The sequence below is a fragment of the Hirundo rustica genome, chromosome 16 (genome assembly GCF_015227805.2).
Source record: "Hirundo rustica isolate bHirRus1 chromosome 16, bHirRus1.pri.v3, whole genome shotgun sequence".
NCBI classification, from domain to species: domain Eukaryota; kingdom Metazoa; phylum Chordata; class Aves; order Passeriformes; family Hirundinidae; genus Hirundo; species Hirundo rustica.
This window is the reverse complement of record NC_053465.1, coordinates 343,493-363,118: the sequence shown is the minus strand read 5'-3', so window position 1 is coordinate 363,118 and position 19,626 is coordinate 343,493. Positions and strand designations below refer to the sequence as shown.

Below are 19,626 nucleotides of genomic sequence, written 5' to 3'. Positions count from 1 at the left end.
AAGAGGAGCTCCAAGCTGCCTGAAAGGTGGCATATCTCAGAAAGGACAAACATTTGTAAAAATGTTATAAATTCCCTTACATTCTGCTTTCCCAAGAGGAAGTATATTTTCCTCACCAATTCTGCCCTGTTGTCAGCCTCCCTGAATGCAGTGACACATGGGACAATGTAGGAAATGGAGTAACTGCGCCCTCAGTAATATTTCTCCTTTATTTTTTTTCCAGTTACAAAGTGAAAGAGAGAGAAAGCAAGTTAATGTTGCACCAAAATAAATCAAATAAAATACCTTAATTATCTGCAGCTGTACTCCTTCATCTGTTTGAGGACCCTGAAAGCAATTGCAAATGGTTTCCACTATTCGGTCGATCAGTCGTTTCCCAGGAGCTCCGCTGTCCGGAGCATTGCCAGTGATATGCCCATATGCAATGAGTTTCTAGACAGAAAGAAAGCAGCTTAGATGACCACACACTGTTAAGAAAAACACAGTTTAGCACAGCATAAAAAGGCATGTTTAGGTAGCATACCTCACTTAACCAGTTTTAACCCAAATATTTAACACCATCTATAGCCTGGCCACCAAATACTTTGACTGCTCTTATATGTGGACAAAGATTTTAGCACGACACAGAAGCTTCTTTTACCCAGGTCATTTCTTCATACCATAACCAGAGAAAATTTTTTCAACAGCAGTCTTTTGCAGAGTGTGACCTCCTCTGTCACATCAGCACCACAAGGAACCCCAAGGTAACACTCCTTGTGGAGCAGCGCAGACAAAGCACCTTTACTGGCTGGTGTAAGGATCCCCCAGCCCTGCAAAGGGGCTACAGCAGGGCAGCCACACTCCTCCCGGTGCCCAGTGCCCTGTGCCCAGTGCCTGGCTGAGTGTGCCCAGTGCCCAGTGCCTGGCTGAGTGTGCCCAGTGCTCAGTGCCTGGCTGAGTGTGCCCAGTGCCCAGTGCTCAGTGCCTGGCTGAGTGTGCCCAGTGCCCAGTGCTCAGTGCCTGGCCGAGTGTGCCCAGTGCCTGGCTGAGTGTGCCCAGTGCCCTGTGCCCAGCTGAGGGTGCCCAGGCAGAGCCGCTCCTCGCCGCGGGAGCTGCCTGCCGGAGCTGGGCACTGCAGCTTTCTCCAACTTGCTCTGACCAAGCTTAACCACAACACACACCTGTAAACAATCCAGGGAAGTACTGACGATGCGTGGAGACTTCGACTGGCAGGCCAGCTCAAATGGAAGGAAATATTTATCTGCTTCAATGAAATTTGCTTTTGGTGGAGCAGCAGTGCCTTCTCTAGGTCAGATAAGAAGAGTTATTAATTTTTCTAAACACATATATCACAGCAAGCTATGCTTTCTCCTTTTTGTAAATTTAAAGCTAAATAATGCATAGCAGCATACAAATGTACTGCAGCTTTCTTGCATATACTTTCTTAAACAAAGATAGACCTTCTTTTATTTTCACACAAAACCTAGTTTACATTTATTTATATTCTATCTGATCTTCTTCATATCTTCTTCAGCTTAACTCTTCCCTTACTATACTCCAACACTGTCCCACTATCTGAAATATTGGAAAACTCCTACACAATGATATGATATGTTATCCAAAATGGATTAAACAGTGCCCATAAACAGAACACTAAGCAAACAGTAACACATTTGGAGACCCATTCATTTTCAATCACAGCACAGTGCTGGAAAGCTTTTGAAAAAATTTTAAAGTAATATTTAAATTGGTACTCTTTATCTAGGTAATAAAGAGCACATGCTATCAAACAGAGGCATGTACTGCTCCCCATGATTCCTATCAGGCTACCGAGTCCAATAAGAGGAAGCAAAAAAAAAACCGGCACCTTTTAGAAATTTTGCAATTTTTTCCTGGCGAAATTCATAGGCAGTTATGGCTTGAGTACCCACAGCCACAAACATTGTGTAAGTGAAACACACAGGCCAGGCCACATGTTCTTGGCAGAAGGGTGGGTATTCACAAACTCATTGCTGTAATGTATATACACTCTTACACTTCCACAAAATTATTCCATTTGTTCTTTTCTCACAATGTTTAGAGCAATTAATAATTTACCTTTGCTTTTCCAGCTCACTTTTTATTTCATCTGGAAAAGAGAAAAAAATTCAAGCCTTAGTTATCATTATCAATAACACAGTAATAAAGCAAAGTTGTTTAAATCCAATTTTGCACTTTGGTATTTGCTACTCCATCTCTGTAACACCTCAGCTTCAAAGATCAGTTTCACCAGTTATTGAAAAGTCTATCTCTCCAATTTCACGTTTTAAAAGATGCTTCTTCCAAACATTCTCAGCAAAAGGTATCTTTAGAGCACTCAGGCATAGTATGCAACTTTTATTCAAGTGTAAGTCCACATCACAGAGCACTCAGACCTGCAGAAGCCTTTAAGCTAGTGCATAAACCATGAGTTTAATGCATCCAACCTTCCCATTTCCTGCAGTGCCAGCCAGCCCGCTTGTCTTGAGCCTTACAGCAGGAATCAGCTGGACGAGCTCCCAGGAGATAGGAAATATCAAATGCACTCTGTCCTTTCGCCAGCAGATTTTTATTTTTTTTTTAATCCACTTTTAAAGAGCTTTTCATAAAACTAAATACTGGGGATAAGAAAGTTCCCTTCTCATTTCTCCTGTATACAGTAGCAGATCCCAAAGATCCTGGTAAGGCTTTTCATGGATTTCTAAGGTATCACCACAATGCACAATAGGGACCAGCATAAGCACCCACTGTGAGCACTGACAAATCCACATCTAAACCAGCAGCCACAGTAAGGCTGCAAAACTGCACCATCTGTAACGCCAGTGGAACCTTCCATCCCACCCTACAGCACATGCTGCAAACTACCCTCACTCTGCAAATCACCATGCTTACAAATCTTGTTTCAATTGAGGTATTAAAAAATGATCATTCATTCAATACTTGCTCTCCCCAACTCTGGAGAGGCACCATTGTTTGTGATCAGATGTCCACAGCTCAGGTGATTTCAGTGCGGTCTGTGAACCTCAGGAGTTTCCTCTGTTTCAGGAGAATCAATACACAAATCACACTAGGGAACAAGGATTGCAGCAAACACAGATTAAAGGGTTTTGTACAGGCCTGCTTGTCAGTGAACGGCACAGGAATTAATCCTCGCAGCATGTACTGATTTTGTAAAATTACTACCCACACTGGACAGAGAAAATGGAAGTAGGACATAGCAAAAACCTGTGTAAATATAATCTGTGAGTGATGAGCTCCATCCAGGATTATTCTCTCTGCCATATCCGCTCGTTAATGAGCATCAGTCCGACATCCGTCAGTTCTCATAGCACACAATCATGCTACACAACTGAAGTCTTGTTATCCACACCAGAGTCAGCCAAAGAGACACCAGAAAAATGGAAGAGTCCTGGGTGCACAGTGTCCCCAGCTCTCCTCGAGCACACCACACAAACAACCACATCCAGCAGCTTTAAAGAGCAGTTGTCACTTGCCGGCCCTGCAGAAGCCAAGACCAGCACTCAGCACCAGGGCCTAGGGGCTTCAGGATCAGTAGGAACTTTGCAGCTCTGTGAGAGCACAAACCCAGCACCACCATCCCCTGATGCTTTAGGCTTCAACTGGAGAGAAGACAACAGAATGGAGGCTGTTGGTAAAAAATGACCAAGGTATTCTGTGCCAAACAGACAATATAAATCTTACACAGCAACACTTCTTCAACCACTGTGTTTTTCATTCCAGGATCCAGCTGGCCTACCGGCAAGGTGACTAGTCAGAAATTCAGTTCAGCACAATTTCAATTCAGGCCTTTTGATTAAATTACTTTTCCTGTCTTTAACACCATATTATGATCCAAAGAGCTACTGAGAACAGCATATGTGACCCACCAATGTGTTGTGTCCTTGTTTTGTTCTGCCTTGTTCTCAGCACAGCCCATTCCCGTAGCACGCAGAAACTGGCTGCTTAAAACACAGAGTCTTCTGGGTAGTTCACACCTTCAGAACGCTTAGTCCTGCCTCCAGGTCTTGGCAGAGAAAGGCGTATTTTAGCTACACCTAGAACCCCAAGTACAGCGGGATGCCAAGGCCAGCAAAAACTCAATTAATGCTGTACTCCAGACACCCTGTAGAACTGAGGTGTACAGAGCTTCTTCTTAATGAAGAAATTTTTCTAAGCTAAAACTTCACTAAGTTTTTCTTTCTTTCAAGGAGATCATTTCCCCCCATACTGATTGTTTTGCAGAGTAAAAAAGATGTTGAACTGAACCTTCACAAAGATTATAGCCTTAAGGAGACATGATCGTGCCTATCTTTACTGATACTTGTCTTAGATCTTGCACTGGAAAAATAATGCAAGAATAACATCCCATATTAGAGCAACAACAGTTTAACTCTCAGAAGAACCATAGAAACAACAACAACAAAAAAATCTAACCAAGCTCCCCACAATTTTATTATAATAAAAGCTTTTCTAAAGCCATACGAAAACGTCTTCACCATGACAGTATCATAACAGAAAATGCTGGCAGAAAAGAATAAATGAAAGGACAAAAGGAAGCTACAGACATACTTCTGCTACTGATTGCATCAAAACAGTTTGAAAACCTTCAAGTCTGAAGTACTCATTTGGTAGTCTGACCATCACAAGCGAGTGAAACAGAAATAGTTGCCTAATTGAAGTCTGCTGCCAGGAACAGCTTGCGAGACCCCAACCAGACACTGGCAGTTTCCAGAAACCGCCCACCACCGGTCCTGTTTTTCTCCAGTCACAGGAGTAAGGGGCACAGTTCAACTCCCTTCCACAGCTACAGAACACAGTCCCAGTTTTGGTCAACATCTGGTCGACCAAAGCACAATGCTGACCCCTCACTTGGTGCTTCAGGTACCAGAGCTCCCTGTCTCTCCCACGGCATCTGCTTCAGCCAGAAACATCTTCAACCCCTGTGCTGCCCACCTAAAGAAAGTCCTGCAGCATTCCTACCAGGCAACAGAACTGGAACAAGAATGGCCTGGCAGCAATTTCTTCCAGAGCTTCTGGCCATAAAAGCAGAATGAAGCTCACACTGAGTAGCTGCCTTTCTGCAGCAGAGGGATGAGTTCAGTTCACTTGTATTGAAAATGACACATTAAAACAGAGGATATTTGTCGACTGCCTGCAACTCGATGCCCACCCTGTGGCCGTAGACTCAGGTTTGTGCCAGTGGCAGCAAGCGAGCTCCTGTGCAGAAAATGGCTTGTGCTGGCACAAGGACATGGGCCATGCCCCTCCGCAGCCCGTGCAGCAGCAGGCAGCAGTGCCAGCGCAAACACGAGGAGGAGCAGCCCGAGCTTCCCTCCCCAGCCCAGCACGGCCGAGCCATTGCCCGAGCCCTGGCAAAGGCCAGCAGGCATCGATCACAGGCGCCTGTATCCAGCCCTGCAGGGAAGGGCGGGACACCAGAGCACAGTGCCCCAGCGTTCTCTGAGCACACTGGCCAAGAGGCCAAACTAGGAAAAACAACTAATTTTGGCCATTCGTCCTTTACACAAAAAGACTTCCTAAACGCACAACCAGACTCCTAAGTGAAAGCACCGTTGAAAATATTTTAACTTGTTAACAAGGTAACTAAACAAATCCTGTTGTTTCCAAAGCTTGAAGGAAGATATGTATGTGGAGCTGCCCAGGCTATCAAAGAAGGCCTCAGAACCAGGGCGGCTGCACAGTATGTCATTAAAAACAGCCCCAGTAGGGCAGGAGTAATAGTTTATGTGAGTGACCCAGGTGTACAATTAGCATCAGTCTAATATGAACGGCTGTGATACCGACTGTCAGTATTTCACTGCAAATTTTCAGGACAATTTCAGTAGATTTACTAAGAATCATAGGTACCTGGAGCTTCATGTAAATGTAAATGCTTATTAATCAACGATATTTATACAATACAATGATCTGTTGAAAACAAATTTTCTTTAAAACACAGTGTTCTAAAACAGAGCAAAACAGCTTCTCTGTTTAAAACCCTCCATTTCTGCCAATCTCTTCTGGGATTTACTGGCACTACAACTACAGGAGACAACCTGATAAAGCAAAAGACTGAATGAAGGAATCTATTCAAACTCTGCTTACTTGACATTAACGCTGTGTATTTCAAAGGAAGGGGTGGAAAGAGACAAAAACCCCAAAACTTAAAAAAAACACCACTGCAAAATGGTTTTGTTCCTTTTCCTGCACGCTTCTTGTATTTCTGTCCTACTTGCACCTATGTTACTTCTGATTTCTACAAGGTCATGTGTATTTGGCAGCCCAAAACTGATCAGTATCAGTCCACTGAAAGGACTGAACAGAGAAAAAAGGGTAAGAGGAGTTTAAATTTAGAACAATTAAAGCAGATTAAAATTAGAATTAAAGAATACCTGTTATTTCCTACACAAGAGAGACAGCAATATTCACAGCAGTAATTTACCTAAATCCTCAGGAGTTAGATGTAATACAGAACTTATGTAAGAAAACAAGAGCATCACTCCCACAGTTAGAAACTTCTTTCTCATCAAACAACAAATGTAAAGCATAGGTAAGTAATAGAAACATTACTGCAGTAACACCACAGCAGAAAAACAGGTTAATTTCTATTAGGCAGCTGTAAAATACATCAGTTTATCTCTGTTTGGAAAAAAATAATTCATCTTAGACTTCCTTATTCCCAGGAGCAGATATCATCTACACACGCTCCATGCCTGTGCAGCCAGGTTTGTAACTGGTACAATGCCACAAGGCTCCAATAAAAACACCGCTGCATGGAGAAGACTGCACAGCAAGAGGGATTTAGAAAGAAGCAGAAATGGATTATTCACAGTGTAACTTGGAGAAAAGCAGGGCAGACAACAGCTGACATTTCTTCCAAACAGAATTACTTTTATTCAGTGTTAACTGGATGTTTTATTATTATTCACAACATTGAAGCTTCTTCCATCCATGACAGCTTGTGTAGGTTACAAAATTTGGCCAGAATTCTTCAGGCTGCCAGTAACATTCTTCCCACATTTCCTCCCATATTTACTATTGCACAGAGCTTGAAAATTGACACTTTTGGAACTATCACAGCCTTAGTTAATACAAAGTATAAGCTTAATTAAAATTAAGTACATGGAAATAAAACTTTTTCACTCAAGCTAAAAAAAAAAAAAGGCTTAATCAAAGTAGAATAAAAGTTTGGGGGGGGGGGGGTGGGAATCACATGTAAATAAAATAAACCCCATTCCTGTTGGCAACCCAAAATGATCAAATAATATTCACCAGACGTAACAGAGATCCTCCCATACATTCATCCAGGCCCCTAGTGTTGATCAGCAGAAGGTTATCTCTTTATGCTGAACTCTGCTTTAGTCCAGGAAAGCCCACGGACTCTTTTTCAAAGCAAGTTTAGGGAAGAAATGTCCACCATCATAAGCAGTAGCTCCCCTCCAACATACTGTACCTTAGAACACACAGGCATGGCAATGGCAGACCTAAGGGGCAGGTGCCAGCAGGGGCTATTGCACAACACTCCTCCCAAAATCATTGACTGCAATGCCTTAGCAAACACTGATCTTCACTAGGCATCTTACAAGGAAGTTCCCTTTCTCAGCCTCTAAATACATTTACATAGCAGCAGAACAGGTTCTCAGTCCTGTAAATGGGGTCAGTGCATGTGGGGGCAGTTGGGGAAGAGATCAGGAAAAGGAATTCTTTAGGAAAAGCAGTCTTTAACTGCTGGGCCCTTCTCTTGCTCACAATTTCAACTTTAAATAATTAAAATACCCTTCTATCTGGTTGTCCTTCTCTGGATATACTGTCACTACAGGTAGCTCCTACAGATCTCCTGGCAGTAAAGACTGCAGGGAGGAAGATAAAAATGACAGCATTCCTTTGAGCTCACTCTCACTCTGCCTGGGACAGAACTTGCACGTGCCCAGCCCCCTTACATACCCAACCTGCCGTTTCCTCTGTCTTGGATACACTAAATGTTCCCAATTCAAAGGAAAATATTGATGGGAAGCAACCAAAACTGAGACATGTCACTTTTGCAAATTAAGAAAGGGCCACAGAGAACCCCGGCTGCAGAATTGTGGCGCACTGTATCTTGTCAGAACTTTTAACACAGAGACCTTTACATAAGCTTTGTACTTGCAGATTTCAGGACCAGCCCACGAACTTCACAAAAAGTGCTTTCAGCTCTGAAAACATCACAGATATTACGTGTACTTGGCCGCAATGCTAACAGTCCTTGGCCAGACGGAACACGACCTGGAGATTAGAGGTCAGACTTAACATAACGAGAAGCTCTGGGACTCCGTAAGTTGAAGGCTTTAAAAACTCTTGTTTCCTAGTCTAAAAGCTACAATTCACTTTCTCAAAACCGAAGCGTTAAGACCAGGTCCCTCCTGTTTCACACCGAGACCAGAACTTAATAAAACAGGCATTTGGGGGCTTTCCCCTCCTGTCCTGGAGAGAGAACTCTTCCTCCGCTCCCAAGTCCCGAGAGGACCTCCCGCACCCTGCCGGGCCGCCAGGCGAAGGGGACGTGTCGGAGGGCCGGGCCCCTTCCGCCGCCGTGCCCCGTGCGGGCCGGGCCGGGCCGACTCACCCAGCGCCACCTGGCAGGCGGTCCGCAGCTGCCCGTGCGGGGGCCGCTTCGCCTCCTTCTCGGCCAGGATCTTCTCCAGGGCCCGCGACACGAACATGCTCTTAGTGCGGGCGTCCTGCTCGCGAGCCGGTGGCTGCATGACGAGGCCGGGAGCGGGCCGGGGGCCAGGGGCAGGAGCCGGGCGGGCACTCGGGGCCCGCGGCACCACCCGGAAAGGCCGCGCCTCCCTCAGCGGCCGCGCCGCCGCCACGGCGCCGCCATGTTGGCACCGTCACGTGACTCGTCGACCCTGGCCGGGCCGCGGGGCCGCGCGCGATGGGGCGGAGCTACGGGCGGGGAAGTGGGCGGGGCAGAAGGGGGCTGGGGGCGGGGCAGAAGGGGGCTGGGGGCGGGGCAGAAGGCTGAGGGAGCGCCGAGGGGCTGAGGGAATGAAGCGGGAAGTTTCTGACCGGGAGGTCGCCTTGGTGGAATACTCGGTTTTATAATGCTTCTAACCTAAGAATCGTCATTCGCATTATTTGTGTTAACTCTCACACAGTCCTGTAACGAGGTATGGAGAAGGAGCACATGTGAAAAAGCCAAAGTTGTACATTAATGAGGACTCACTAAAAATTAAATTTTCAGTCACAGAAATTAACCCTCCATTTGTAACCTTGTATGAAATTGTATCTTCTCCCTTTACCTTTTGCCTAGGTGGTAAAGCACCTCACAGCCAAAATGCAGTTCTGGTCTCCAAAGCCAGCACACTCTGTGGCAATAGTCTGAATTTACTCCACCGACACCCTCCTCGCTCTGTTAACCATCACAGCACACAGCTGCTTCTTCCATGAAGTTCCACAAAGGTCTCCTTCAAATTCAGATGGCCTCATTTAATGAAGAATACAGGAGCACATTCGATTCTCTAGATTGCAGTTTTGCTTCCTTTTCTCAAGCAGCAGGACTCTAAAGTCTTTAAAATGCCATTAATGAACCATTAGTGTCAATTTGTCAAGAACTGCAATTTTTGTCCCCAAGCCCACTAACAAAGGCTCCAAACACCTGAGCAAAGCATTAGTTTAGTAATATTTCCCTGGGAAAACTGACCAGTGCTTGTATTTTTAGATAGGTATTTTCTAAATATGCTCCCAGTCAGAAATGTGACTGCAAACCCAACCCCCAATGTACAAGTCTGGACACGTGATTCTCCTTTCACTTACACTACTGCACACTAGGGTAATTCTGCTGTTATCACTGAAATTACAGTAATGCAGAAGTGACATAACTATAAGACAAATCTTTTTTGAGAGTTGCTGACTTAGTTATTGACACAAAAGGAGGCTGTAATTACTGTCAGCAGCATTTCAGAACTAATTAAGCAGCAGAGCTCTTCACGTATTGTCAGCCAAATTATCGGTTCTGATTTTAGGGTTTTTATTGTGGGACAAGATTAGTTCTCAGGAGAGAAGCAAATGGATACAGTCTAGTTTTTGGAAAATAGATTGAACAGATGGTTTAATGGAGATTTAAAAAAATCTATCAGGCAAACCCCTGTTTTTGAAATCATATAGTATCTGAATTCCTGGGTGTAGAGCTACGCTGAGGTTCTGGTTTGGATCAGTTCAAGGAGTCAGTACCAGGCCTCAGCTAGAGTGAGCTCTCTGATTGCCAGCAGCAGATGAAGAACACAGCTGCTGAACAGCATGCTCTCCTAGGTGAAGTTTGGTTATAGCTAAGGGCTTCTTTCACCTGAGCACCAAATGCACCTGGGCTTTCCAGCACGTGGCATAATGTCTCAGCGTCTCCCAGGCCACAGAACGTCTCAATCACCAAACAATTCTAATGTCTAATTAGGCCTGCTCAGCACACAGCACTCTCCTTACACTGTCATCATTGTGTAACTAAAGGCAGTGAAAGAATAATGGGGTTGATATCAGTCATGTTTTCAAATATTCTTTTCCTCAAAATATTTTAAGATTGCAGTAGCTATTTTTCTGAGGGAAGAATGTGAGTTATTTGGCTAATTCAAAAGCAATGTAGCCCAGTCCAATGCTGCTACTGAGCACAGCACCGTGCTGCAGAGATAGCTGCATGATGTGTGTCACTGGCTGCAGGCAAACAAAGGAAGAAAGCCTTTCCAGTGGGAGAGAAAGCAGACCAGGGGGAAGAAATACATGTGTCTGTATGCTTGTGTTTGCCAGTGGATTCAGTGCCAATTACAAGAATTACTATTAAACTGCTGTAAATAGCTCATTGTGGCGGATACGTCTGTAGTGCGAGACATAAATCATGAGCAAACAATGCCTAACAGGTGGACAGAGTTCACAGCTTGTGCAGGCTGCTTCCTTGGCAAGAAGCGTCTCTGGATTTCTGCCCAGAGGCCAGGTGCTCTGTGCTGACTGACAGGATTAACCTCGCAGCACTTTCCCACTGCCATATTGCTGCATAGTTTGCTTCAGGAAGGAAACCACACTCTAAAAACAGATGCAGAATGGACAGGAAAGTTCTTGGAAAACCAGCACTGGTCTGTACAGTAGCTCAGTTCTCAGTTCAGCATTAGCCTAGAAGATGTTTTCCCTTTTTCTGCCCATTTTTAATAGTTTTCTTCAGGACTGATTCTATTTATTCTGCCTGGCTTCCAGCCACTTTTCCTGCTGTCCATAAATGTACTTACTAGTGGATTTCCCAGGGGGGTCCTCATTTGATTCACTGTCTCAGCTCTCTAATTTTTTCCAGTTTGACACTGCATGCCCTGAAATCAATGAATCCACATAGCAAAGCGTTCTCCCACTGCTCGCAGTATAATGGAGGTAACTATTAGGTGAGTAATTATACAAGTATTCATGTGGTATTAGCAAGACATTTTAGCATGAAGTTTATAGACAATGCCCTCCCTTTCATTCCCGCTATTTCCTTCAAATCCCAGACTTGGAACTTCTGTGTCTTCTGACCATCTTACTGCCAACAGCCTCGCACAGAACTTGCACTCTGCGCAGAGGAGCTCTGTAATGTGAAAAAAGGACAGACAATATATCCAAACAGCACCGTGCAATGTCAGGAGAGGAAAAGAAAAATCACTTGGCAGGAGACACACTGGAGCTGTTTATCCCCTGAGCTGGCCCAGGACAGGCAGGAATTGCTGCAGCCCGCCCTGCACCACTGCCAACACTGCACCTCTGCCAGCCCTGTACTGCTGCCAGCGCCCGCCCGGCTCACACACCCGACTGCAGCGCTTCTGCTCACTGCTGGGATTTACCTTTTAGCCCAATATTTTACCTTGAAGTAAGCTACAAAGAATAATAGCAGTATTTGGAATATGTGAGATTTATACAATTTTAATAAATACAAATTGAATTCTTTTCTTATAAAGCCATCAGGGCAGATCAGATTCGCCGTTCTCTCTCACAAGAGAACTTGAACTTTCTTATAAAATATCTGAAATACATCCTTTGGCTATACCCCAAATCTGCAGTTTTCATATTTTTCACATTTCAAAGGATTGGCAGCCTGTCCAAAGAAAGCAGACACATCCCACAGAATAATTTTGTTAAAATCCCACCTTTCAATCAAAACCAAGTTAGAGTGTTTTTTACACTTGTCCTGGCAGAAGCAGGTCCAAGCAAAATTGCAGGTGCAGACAATAAATGCCAGAAATCACATCTCTCTACAGTCGCATTTGGAACACCGAGTGTCAAAGACGTAGGAGATGCAGCAGCACGTTCTGTGATGTTTGCACCTTCTCCTCCTGTAGCCCCTTAGGCGTGCTCTGATCTTTGGTGAGCACCATTCACCAAACCCCTCAGCACACGCTGCAGCTGAAAGGCAGCAGGCGACACACTGCTGAGCTAGTGCCAATCCCTTGCCCCAAAATCGTGCTCTACATCTTCAACATCACTGAGGTGCATTGGGAAAAGCAGAGAATAGAACTGGAGAAAAGAGCAGGTGGATGGATGCCATGTATTCCACGTGTATTTATATGCCATAAAACATTCTTTTCTCTGATCTTCAACTCTCTGTTCCACGCAGAAGATTCTTTCCAGCTTTAGTTGTGAGAACACCACGAGTTTTGAGCCAGCTACATAATTCCAGCCTCCACCTCTCATTACAATTTCTGTATATTTGTTGTGCTGACACAGAGGTAGGTGGCTTTTCCTGTTCCATGCACTGGCAGAGGAAATAATGCAAATGCAGTCAGGAAGAAACAATTTATAACAAAAACAAAAACAAGCACCATTGTTCATGTTGTTTTTACTCCATATACTTCCAGAGAACAAAATACAGAGAATGAATCTTTGCTTGATTTTGTTAGCTCAGGGTAAATACTTAATTTGCATACAATCTGCAAAGCTTCCAGCAGCCTTTTTTTGTACTTCCCCAAATGAATAAATTTTGTAAGAATGTTAATCTGTCAAAAAAAAAAAAAAAAAAAGAAAAGAAAAGAAAAGAAAAGAAAAGAAAAGAAAAGAAAAGAAAAGAAAAGAAAAGAAAAGAAAAGAAAAGAAAAGAAAAGAAAAGAAAAGAAAAGAAAAGAAAAGAAAAGAAAAGAAAAGAAAAGAAAAGAAAAGAAAGAAAGGAGTTACAAACTTGTAAATGGTCTCATATTGGAAAAAAAACCTTGGAACAACCCCCCAGTTTAATTGACTGTTTAATCAAAATCTGACAAACTTCCAATTTGCAATAGAAAAACCAGAATTTTCAAAATTAAAAAAGTCATCCTGCTTCAAGCATAGAGAAGCTTGATGCATCTTCTTTTCTTTAAATAAATACGCCTGAACCTGCTGTCAAGGCAATGCTTCTCCACTGTTGGCTTTAGAGGGTAAAGATCAGATCATATAGCATTATGTCAGGAATAATAGAAACACTTCCTGCACCTGACTTAAAAACAAAACTGCTTAAAAATACCCTGAATTGAGAAGGACCATTTGATTAATTAAACCAAAAATCTTCTCCCAGTTCAAGAGCTCACTGAGAACCCTTAATTACATAATCAAAAATTATGTCAGGAAAGAACATAATGAAAACCTAATTATGCACTTTTTAGTATGTGATTAGTTTTAAGTAGGTGGGTGTGATTGAGGAAGAGCAAAAGAGGGGAAATATGATAAAAGAATTGAATCAGACAATGGAAAGAAAAGAGGTATGAGAGGAGTGAGTAATAGCAAATACAGCCTTCTCCCAGAGTGTCTTCCAAAACTGAATGTTTTGACTTGACTACAGAATGGCTGAAATAACACACGCTTCTTCCCCAGTTATAAGTGTTTAGGATTTGACACAAATCTGAAACCTATGAAAAGGAAATAATCTGCATTTCAAATTAATTAGTGAGTTCAATACCAGGAACATTTTTAATGGTTTAATGGTTTTGTCCATCTCCCCTGACCTTCTGGGAAGGTTGCAACTCTCTGTTCTCATTGTGTTGCCCCTCTGCCAAGTGAGACACTGATGTAACATTTTACAAAAGCTTGTCTGTGGGTGCCATGATACAGTTTATAGCATCTCCCTCTTTCTTCTCAAATCCTGAATCCTTTTGGTCATGAGGTAGTGTTAACCTTCAGTTTTCTCTAGGATATTAGAGTTCTCAAATAAGTGGGGCTGCCAAGGAGAAGCACAAGCCTTGGGCACTGCTGTCTCATCGCACTCACAGGTGGCTGAACAACGCCGCAGGTAAAATCTGAATTGCTGACTGGAGACTCATGTGACATCATGGGAGCCCCTTTGAGCTGGGTCTGTTTTACATGTGTTCACAGTATTCTTGGGCAGCCACTTCAGATGTATGTATCTCAGTTTCCTGTTCTTAAGTGGATGTAATACTTGTGTCCTTCTATCACACACCGTGTGCCTAATTAAGTGCTTTCAGAGCTTAACTACGTGTGCCATATATTATTGTCTAATCACAGAGAATTCCATCCAACCCTTCCTAGCAATTCTTTTTCTTTGTTCACCATATTCACTCTAAGCTTCTGTTTGTTCCAAGTCACTTTCCTGTCAAGTTACCTATGCATCTTTATCTTAAACCTATTTTTAGGCTGTTGTTAAAAAGAGAAATGCAAATGCTCCACTGGCAGTCTAGGTTCCTGAAGAGTGGGAAGCTAAGAAATTATTTCTGCAAGGCTCACTGCAAACTACCTCCATATATCTTGCTTAAAGATTAATCATCTGTAGAAATCAAAGAGATTAGCTCTTGGCTAGAATAAATCAGCAGTGGCTTTAGCAAAATCAGTTATCTGCAATGAATTATATAGGGGCAGGTGAAAAGTGATTTGTGTCTGCTGCACAGAGGCCAGAACCTGATTTTAGCCACACACATGGAAATCTCTATTAACTACATCATTTTGACTGAAGTTTCTAGAATTATTCTGTGTATCTACAGATGCAATGCTGGGATTTTAATTAGCTGCTGCCATTCAATAAACAGGTGCTGGAGCCAGGGTTTATTCTCTGCTCAGCAGCAGCATGTTAGACCCTCTGTGGAAGCAGCACACAGACCATCACTGTAACCTAAACAGGTCCCTGGCACAGAGACTTCTTTAATATCTCACACAAACCTTTTACTGCTGTCTCTCAAAGCATATCATAGAGCTCATATAAGTATAGGGAAGTACAAGAGAGATGGTTAGCCATGCAAAATGGCTTCAATACGAGGAGAGTCTAACAGGAGTTTTAACTTGGTGTGGAAAGCACTGAGAGGGAATAAACTAAAGGTCTGCAAGATCTTTAAATGGTGAGTAAAGCATAGACAGTGGCTGAGCTCTATTTTTTGCAGTAATGAAGCTAAGATGCAACCAAGAAAATTATCAGGTCTAAAGCTTTTTTTTTTTTTTTTTTTTTCATATAGTAACCATTAAATGTGGAGCAAACTGCTAAAGGATCCTGGAAAAGCTGAATGCCTAAATGTGTGTCAAAGGAAGATTCAATGAGAAATACGCCCATTGTTGGCTAGTAAAACACTGGTCCAGACACAACCTCTAGCTCAGGAAATTCTTCATCTACCTTCAGCCAGATATGTCACATGCAAGGCTTGAGTGCCAAATTTGCTTTGGGACCACATTTCAACCAACTTACTGATTTCTTGTGAGACTTTGGGCATTTCTGTATTGTTTAGGGAAAAGGGCTGTGGACTAGTAAATGCTGAACTGAAATGGTAAATTTAGGGTGCCCCATGGACATGGTGCACCCAATCTGGAACCAGGGAATCTGTGCTCACAGGAGCAATCCCTCTCTGCTGACCTGCCTTACTGCAGCATTCACTGGCTGCTGTGCAGTTCCAGGCAAAGCTCATGCCCAGCTTTAAGCTTCTCTGAAGGTTCTCTTGCCTGTTCGAGAGCCATCTTCAGCTGGAGGTGCAGACAGCTCCCCTGGCATGCCAGCACACAGGGTTCTGCAGGTCAGTGACACTTTCAACACAGCCGTAAGGAGATGCACACAAAGACCAACTGGAGATCAATACAGGAGAGGAAAGTTCAGGTACCTTCACTCTTAGATGCACACTGTACCTGACATTTCTTACTGTCCATGTGCTTTTCACCATAGAGAACTTCAATAAACTGTGAATTTGTGGTGTGCTAAATTCTACTGAAAAGCTGTGTAAACAATTTCATAAATCAAAGCACGAGAGGCTGAAATTTATTTAGCACCACAAAAACAAATAAATGTACAGAATTGGTGATATAAATCGTATAAACACTGTCTTCACAGACAAAGAGTCATGCAGAATATGTAATGCCCTCCCCCATATGCCTTAGTCATCAAATCACTTTGAAACTATGCATGAGCAGCAATTCTCTTATAAGCCAGAAATAGGGATTTGCTTCAAAATTTCCTAAAGTTAGCATCTATTAACTTTTCAAAGTTCAGAACAGTATGCTTTTGGGAAGCCTGATGAACAGAGAGTGCTTTTTAGAAAGGAACAGCAGTGGTTAAAGGAGAAGAAAAAAGTGAGGGGAAAACAGGTGTGTGATCTATCAGGTCTTGCTGAGTCTAAAGGGTATAGCAGTATAAAACAACAAACTCTACAATCACTCAGGATTTCTAGATCTCACTTTTACAGCAGATAGGGCGCCAGTCACATCTCACACAACTTTCCAGGGCTTTCTGGGAGCCTTCAGCAGGCTAAGAGTGAATAACATTTTCACCCTCGAGGCTGACTACAGCCAGTATGCAGATGAACATAGCTTGGATGTTTATTTTCTTCGGTATTGTGATACCATGTTGGCACCTTACCACCTTACTGCTACTGGGAGAGAAAACATTAAAACGTTAACAGCTGCAAACAACTTACAAGCATATATAAATTAAATACATCTTCACAAAAACCTTGGAATTCATGGTAATTGATGTCAGACTCCTTGTAATTGACTCCCTGACTGTTTTACAAAGTAGTAGCATTTTTTTGTTTGAAGTGCTCACTTGAAAACATATATTGGCAGTAAAAATTCTCTTCAGAACAGAGCAGTAGTTGTTAACTACTTCCCTTTAAAAAATATAAAAAATTAAAGCTAAGTGAAAAGAAAACAAGCTAGAAGGAATGTATTTTCAGGTGGAGTTTCAGTCAGTTATCATGTAGTAGCCCTTCAATAATAAAAGAGCTTGCTGGCTAACTACATATTCTTTTTCTTTAAAATAAAACCCCATGCTAGCAACTAATAGAATATCCATTCAAAAGTAAGGATTATGTATATGTCTGCAATAATTTGGACTTTGCCAAAAATGAATTTTCCTACAGCCAAAAGAAAACACTTCCTAAAAAAGAGTGAAAAATCTGACTTTTAACAGAAGCCTTCTTTCTTATTGTTTTAATCTTTCCAGTCACAAGTAACATCCCTTTTTTAAAAAAATCCTTACAGTAATGCTTTCAATACTGCCACTAAAGCTAGAGGAGTGCTTTGAAACAATGTAGTTTGGACACCATGGTGACAAAAAGGCATTCACCTTCCAGCGGTGGAGGCATCGCTCCGGTAACTTCCTACTGACCCTGCGATGGGCTCCTGTCTCAGCATTCGCTACGGAAACGAAATTATTACAGGATTTTTGAGGAAAACACAGGAGACTGACATGGCGAATTAACTTTCAAACTAACAACTTTCTCTCTCAGCCACAGGGTGGGGGTGTAGCTTTGGTGATGGTGGTTTCACCTAACAGGATGTATGGTTATTTAATTAGGACCTTTTAAGAGAAAGGCTTGCTTCCTGCCTCTTGCCCCAAACAGAAAGAAAACCATTTGATGATTTAAAAAAAGAGATAAACTGGACACAAAATGTGCAAATAAACGAAAATGCTGTAGTGACTTTCAGAAGAAACCGAAAGGTTAAATGTAAATAACTTGAAAAAAACCCCAGTAAATTTAGAGTCTAATCTCACCTTCTGGAGATTCTGCTTCCCTGTGCATGTCCCAGAGCCGCTCTGCAGTGCTCTCGCGCATCGCGGAGCGCTCCTCGGCGCCGCTGAGACCCGCACAGAGCCCACAGTCACGCTGGCCCATCGCTCCCCTCGGGGCTTTTCCCTCGGACCCCCCACGCTGGGAGAGATAAGACCTTTCCCACTCGCTCTCTTTTGAACAATCGTGTTTCAGACTGACTCCGAGTGAGGGGAACGTTTGTCACTGATGAGGATGCAGAAAGTGCTGCTGCGGGGTATCACGAGAGCCATGACAACTGCACAGCTTTACTCAAGACCCATGAGAACTGCACACTTTGAGTCGTGTCAATATCTTATTTCCCCATGTCTTGGGATGACAATTGCATATGTTAGACTACCAACACTTAACTCCTGAATGGAAAACTTAGAAATCTGAATAATGATCAGTTAAATCAGAAGGAAAAAAAAAAGCCCATGTTGAGATAAGAAAATTTCAAGAGGTATTTTGGTTTAGCCTGGGGAAGATGAAAATTATTACATTATTTGTTGCATTTAGTTTTGCTAAGTTTACTTTTTAAGGTAGTACATCCCATAAGTGTCTCTATTATTATGCCTCTTAGGAGTTCACATTATTAACATTTTAAAATTTTTCTCTTGAAATCTTTTTCCTTTATATATATTTTTATATATATATATATATATTTGTAGTTTGGCAAAAGCCTGGCAGTGTTCTATGGGGGAATGAAGATATTTGGCAGAATCTCCACCGGGATGAACCAAATAAACTTTCTGGGAGTAGTGCTGAATTGCAGCCCTCAGACTGGTTTTGTGTTCGGTTTGCCCTGTTCATCCCTGCCCTTATGCTTTACACAAGCAACCACAACCAACTTAATTTTGAATCGATGGCGATGAAACATGTTTTTTGCATTCATTCTTTGATGGCATGGAAGTCTGTGATATGTTATTTCTGCACGTTTGCATCCACTGTGCTGTGTGCATTCTTGTGTGACAATGGAGCTCTGTGTGTGTGAGGGGCTGCATGTGAGGGGCTACGTGTGAGGGGCTGCATGTGTGAGGGGTTGTGTATGAGGAGCTGTGTGTGTGAGGGGCAGCGTGTGAGGGGCTGCATGTGTGAGGATTTGTGTGTGTGAGGGGTTGTGTGTGAGGGGCTGCGTGAGTGAGGGGTTGTGTGTGTGAGGAGCTGTGTGTGTGAGGGGCTGCATGTGTGAGGATTTGTGTGTATGAGGAGCTGTGTGTGTGAGGGGTTGTGTGTGAGGGGCAGCGTGTGAGGGGCTGCATGTGTGAGGATTTGTGTGTGTGAGGGGCTGCCTGTGTGAGGGGCTGCGTGAGTGAGGGGTTGTGTGTGTGAGGAGCTGTGTGTGTGAGGGGCTGCATGTGTGAGGGGTTGTGTGTGTGAGGGGCTGCCTGTGTGAGGGGCTGCGTGAGTGAGGGGTTGTGTGTGTGAGGAGCTGTGTGTGTGAGGGGCTGCATGTGTGAGGATTTGTGTGTGTGAGGGGCTGCGTGTGTGAGGGGTTGTGTGTGAGGGGCTGCCTGTGTGAGGGGTTGTGTGTGTGAGGAGCTGTGTGTGTGAGGGGTTGTGTGTGAGGGGCTGCGTGTGAGGGGCTGCACGTGTGAAGATTTGTGTGTGTGAGGGGCTGCATGTGTGAGGGGTTGTGTGTGTGAGGGGCTGCGTGTGT

General features: G+C 43.3%; 1 protein-coding gene across 2 annotated transcripts in view; it reads right to left on the bottom strand.

Annotated features, from left to right (window-relative positions):
* ARFGEF2 (ADP ribosylation factor guanine nucleotide exchange factor 2) overlaps positions 1 to 8,783 on the bottom strand; it is a 34,824-nt gene extending 26,041 nt beyond the window's left edge. For both annotated transcript variants that reach the window (XR_009208355.1, XM_040079814.2), the window contains exons 1-4: positions 8,600 to 8,783; positions 2,077 to 2,107; positions 1,161 to 1,284; positions 286 to 432 (exon numbers count right to left, since the gene is read on the bottom strand). Coding sequence is in view for 1 of the 2 variants with exons in the window: in XM_040079814.2 (XP_039935748.1) it covers positions 286 to 432; positions 1,161 to 1,284; positions 2,077 to 2,107; positions 8,600 to 8,738 (441 nt within the window). In the remaining variant the exon portion in view is untranslated. The remainder of the gene's footprint in view (positions 1 to 285; positions 433 to 1,160; positions 1,285 to 2,076; positions 2,108 to 8,599) is intronic.
* Positions 8,784 to 19,626: the final 10,843 nt, after the last annotated feature.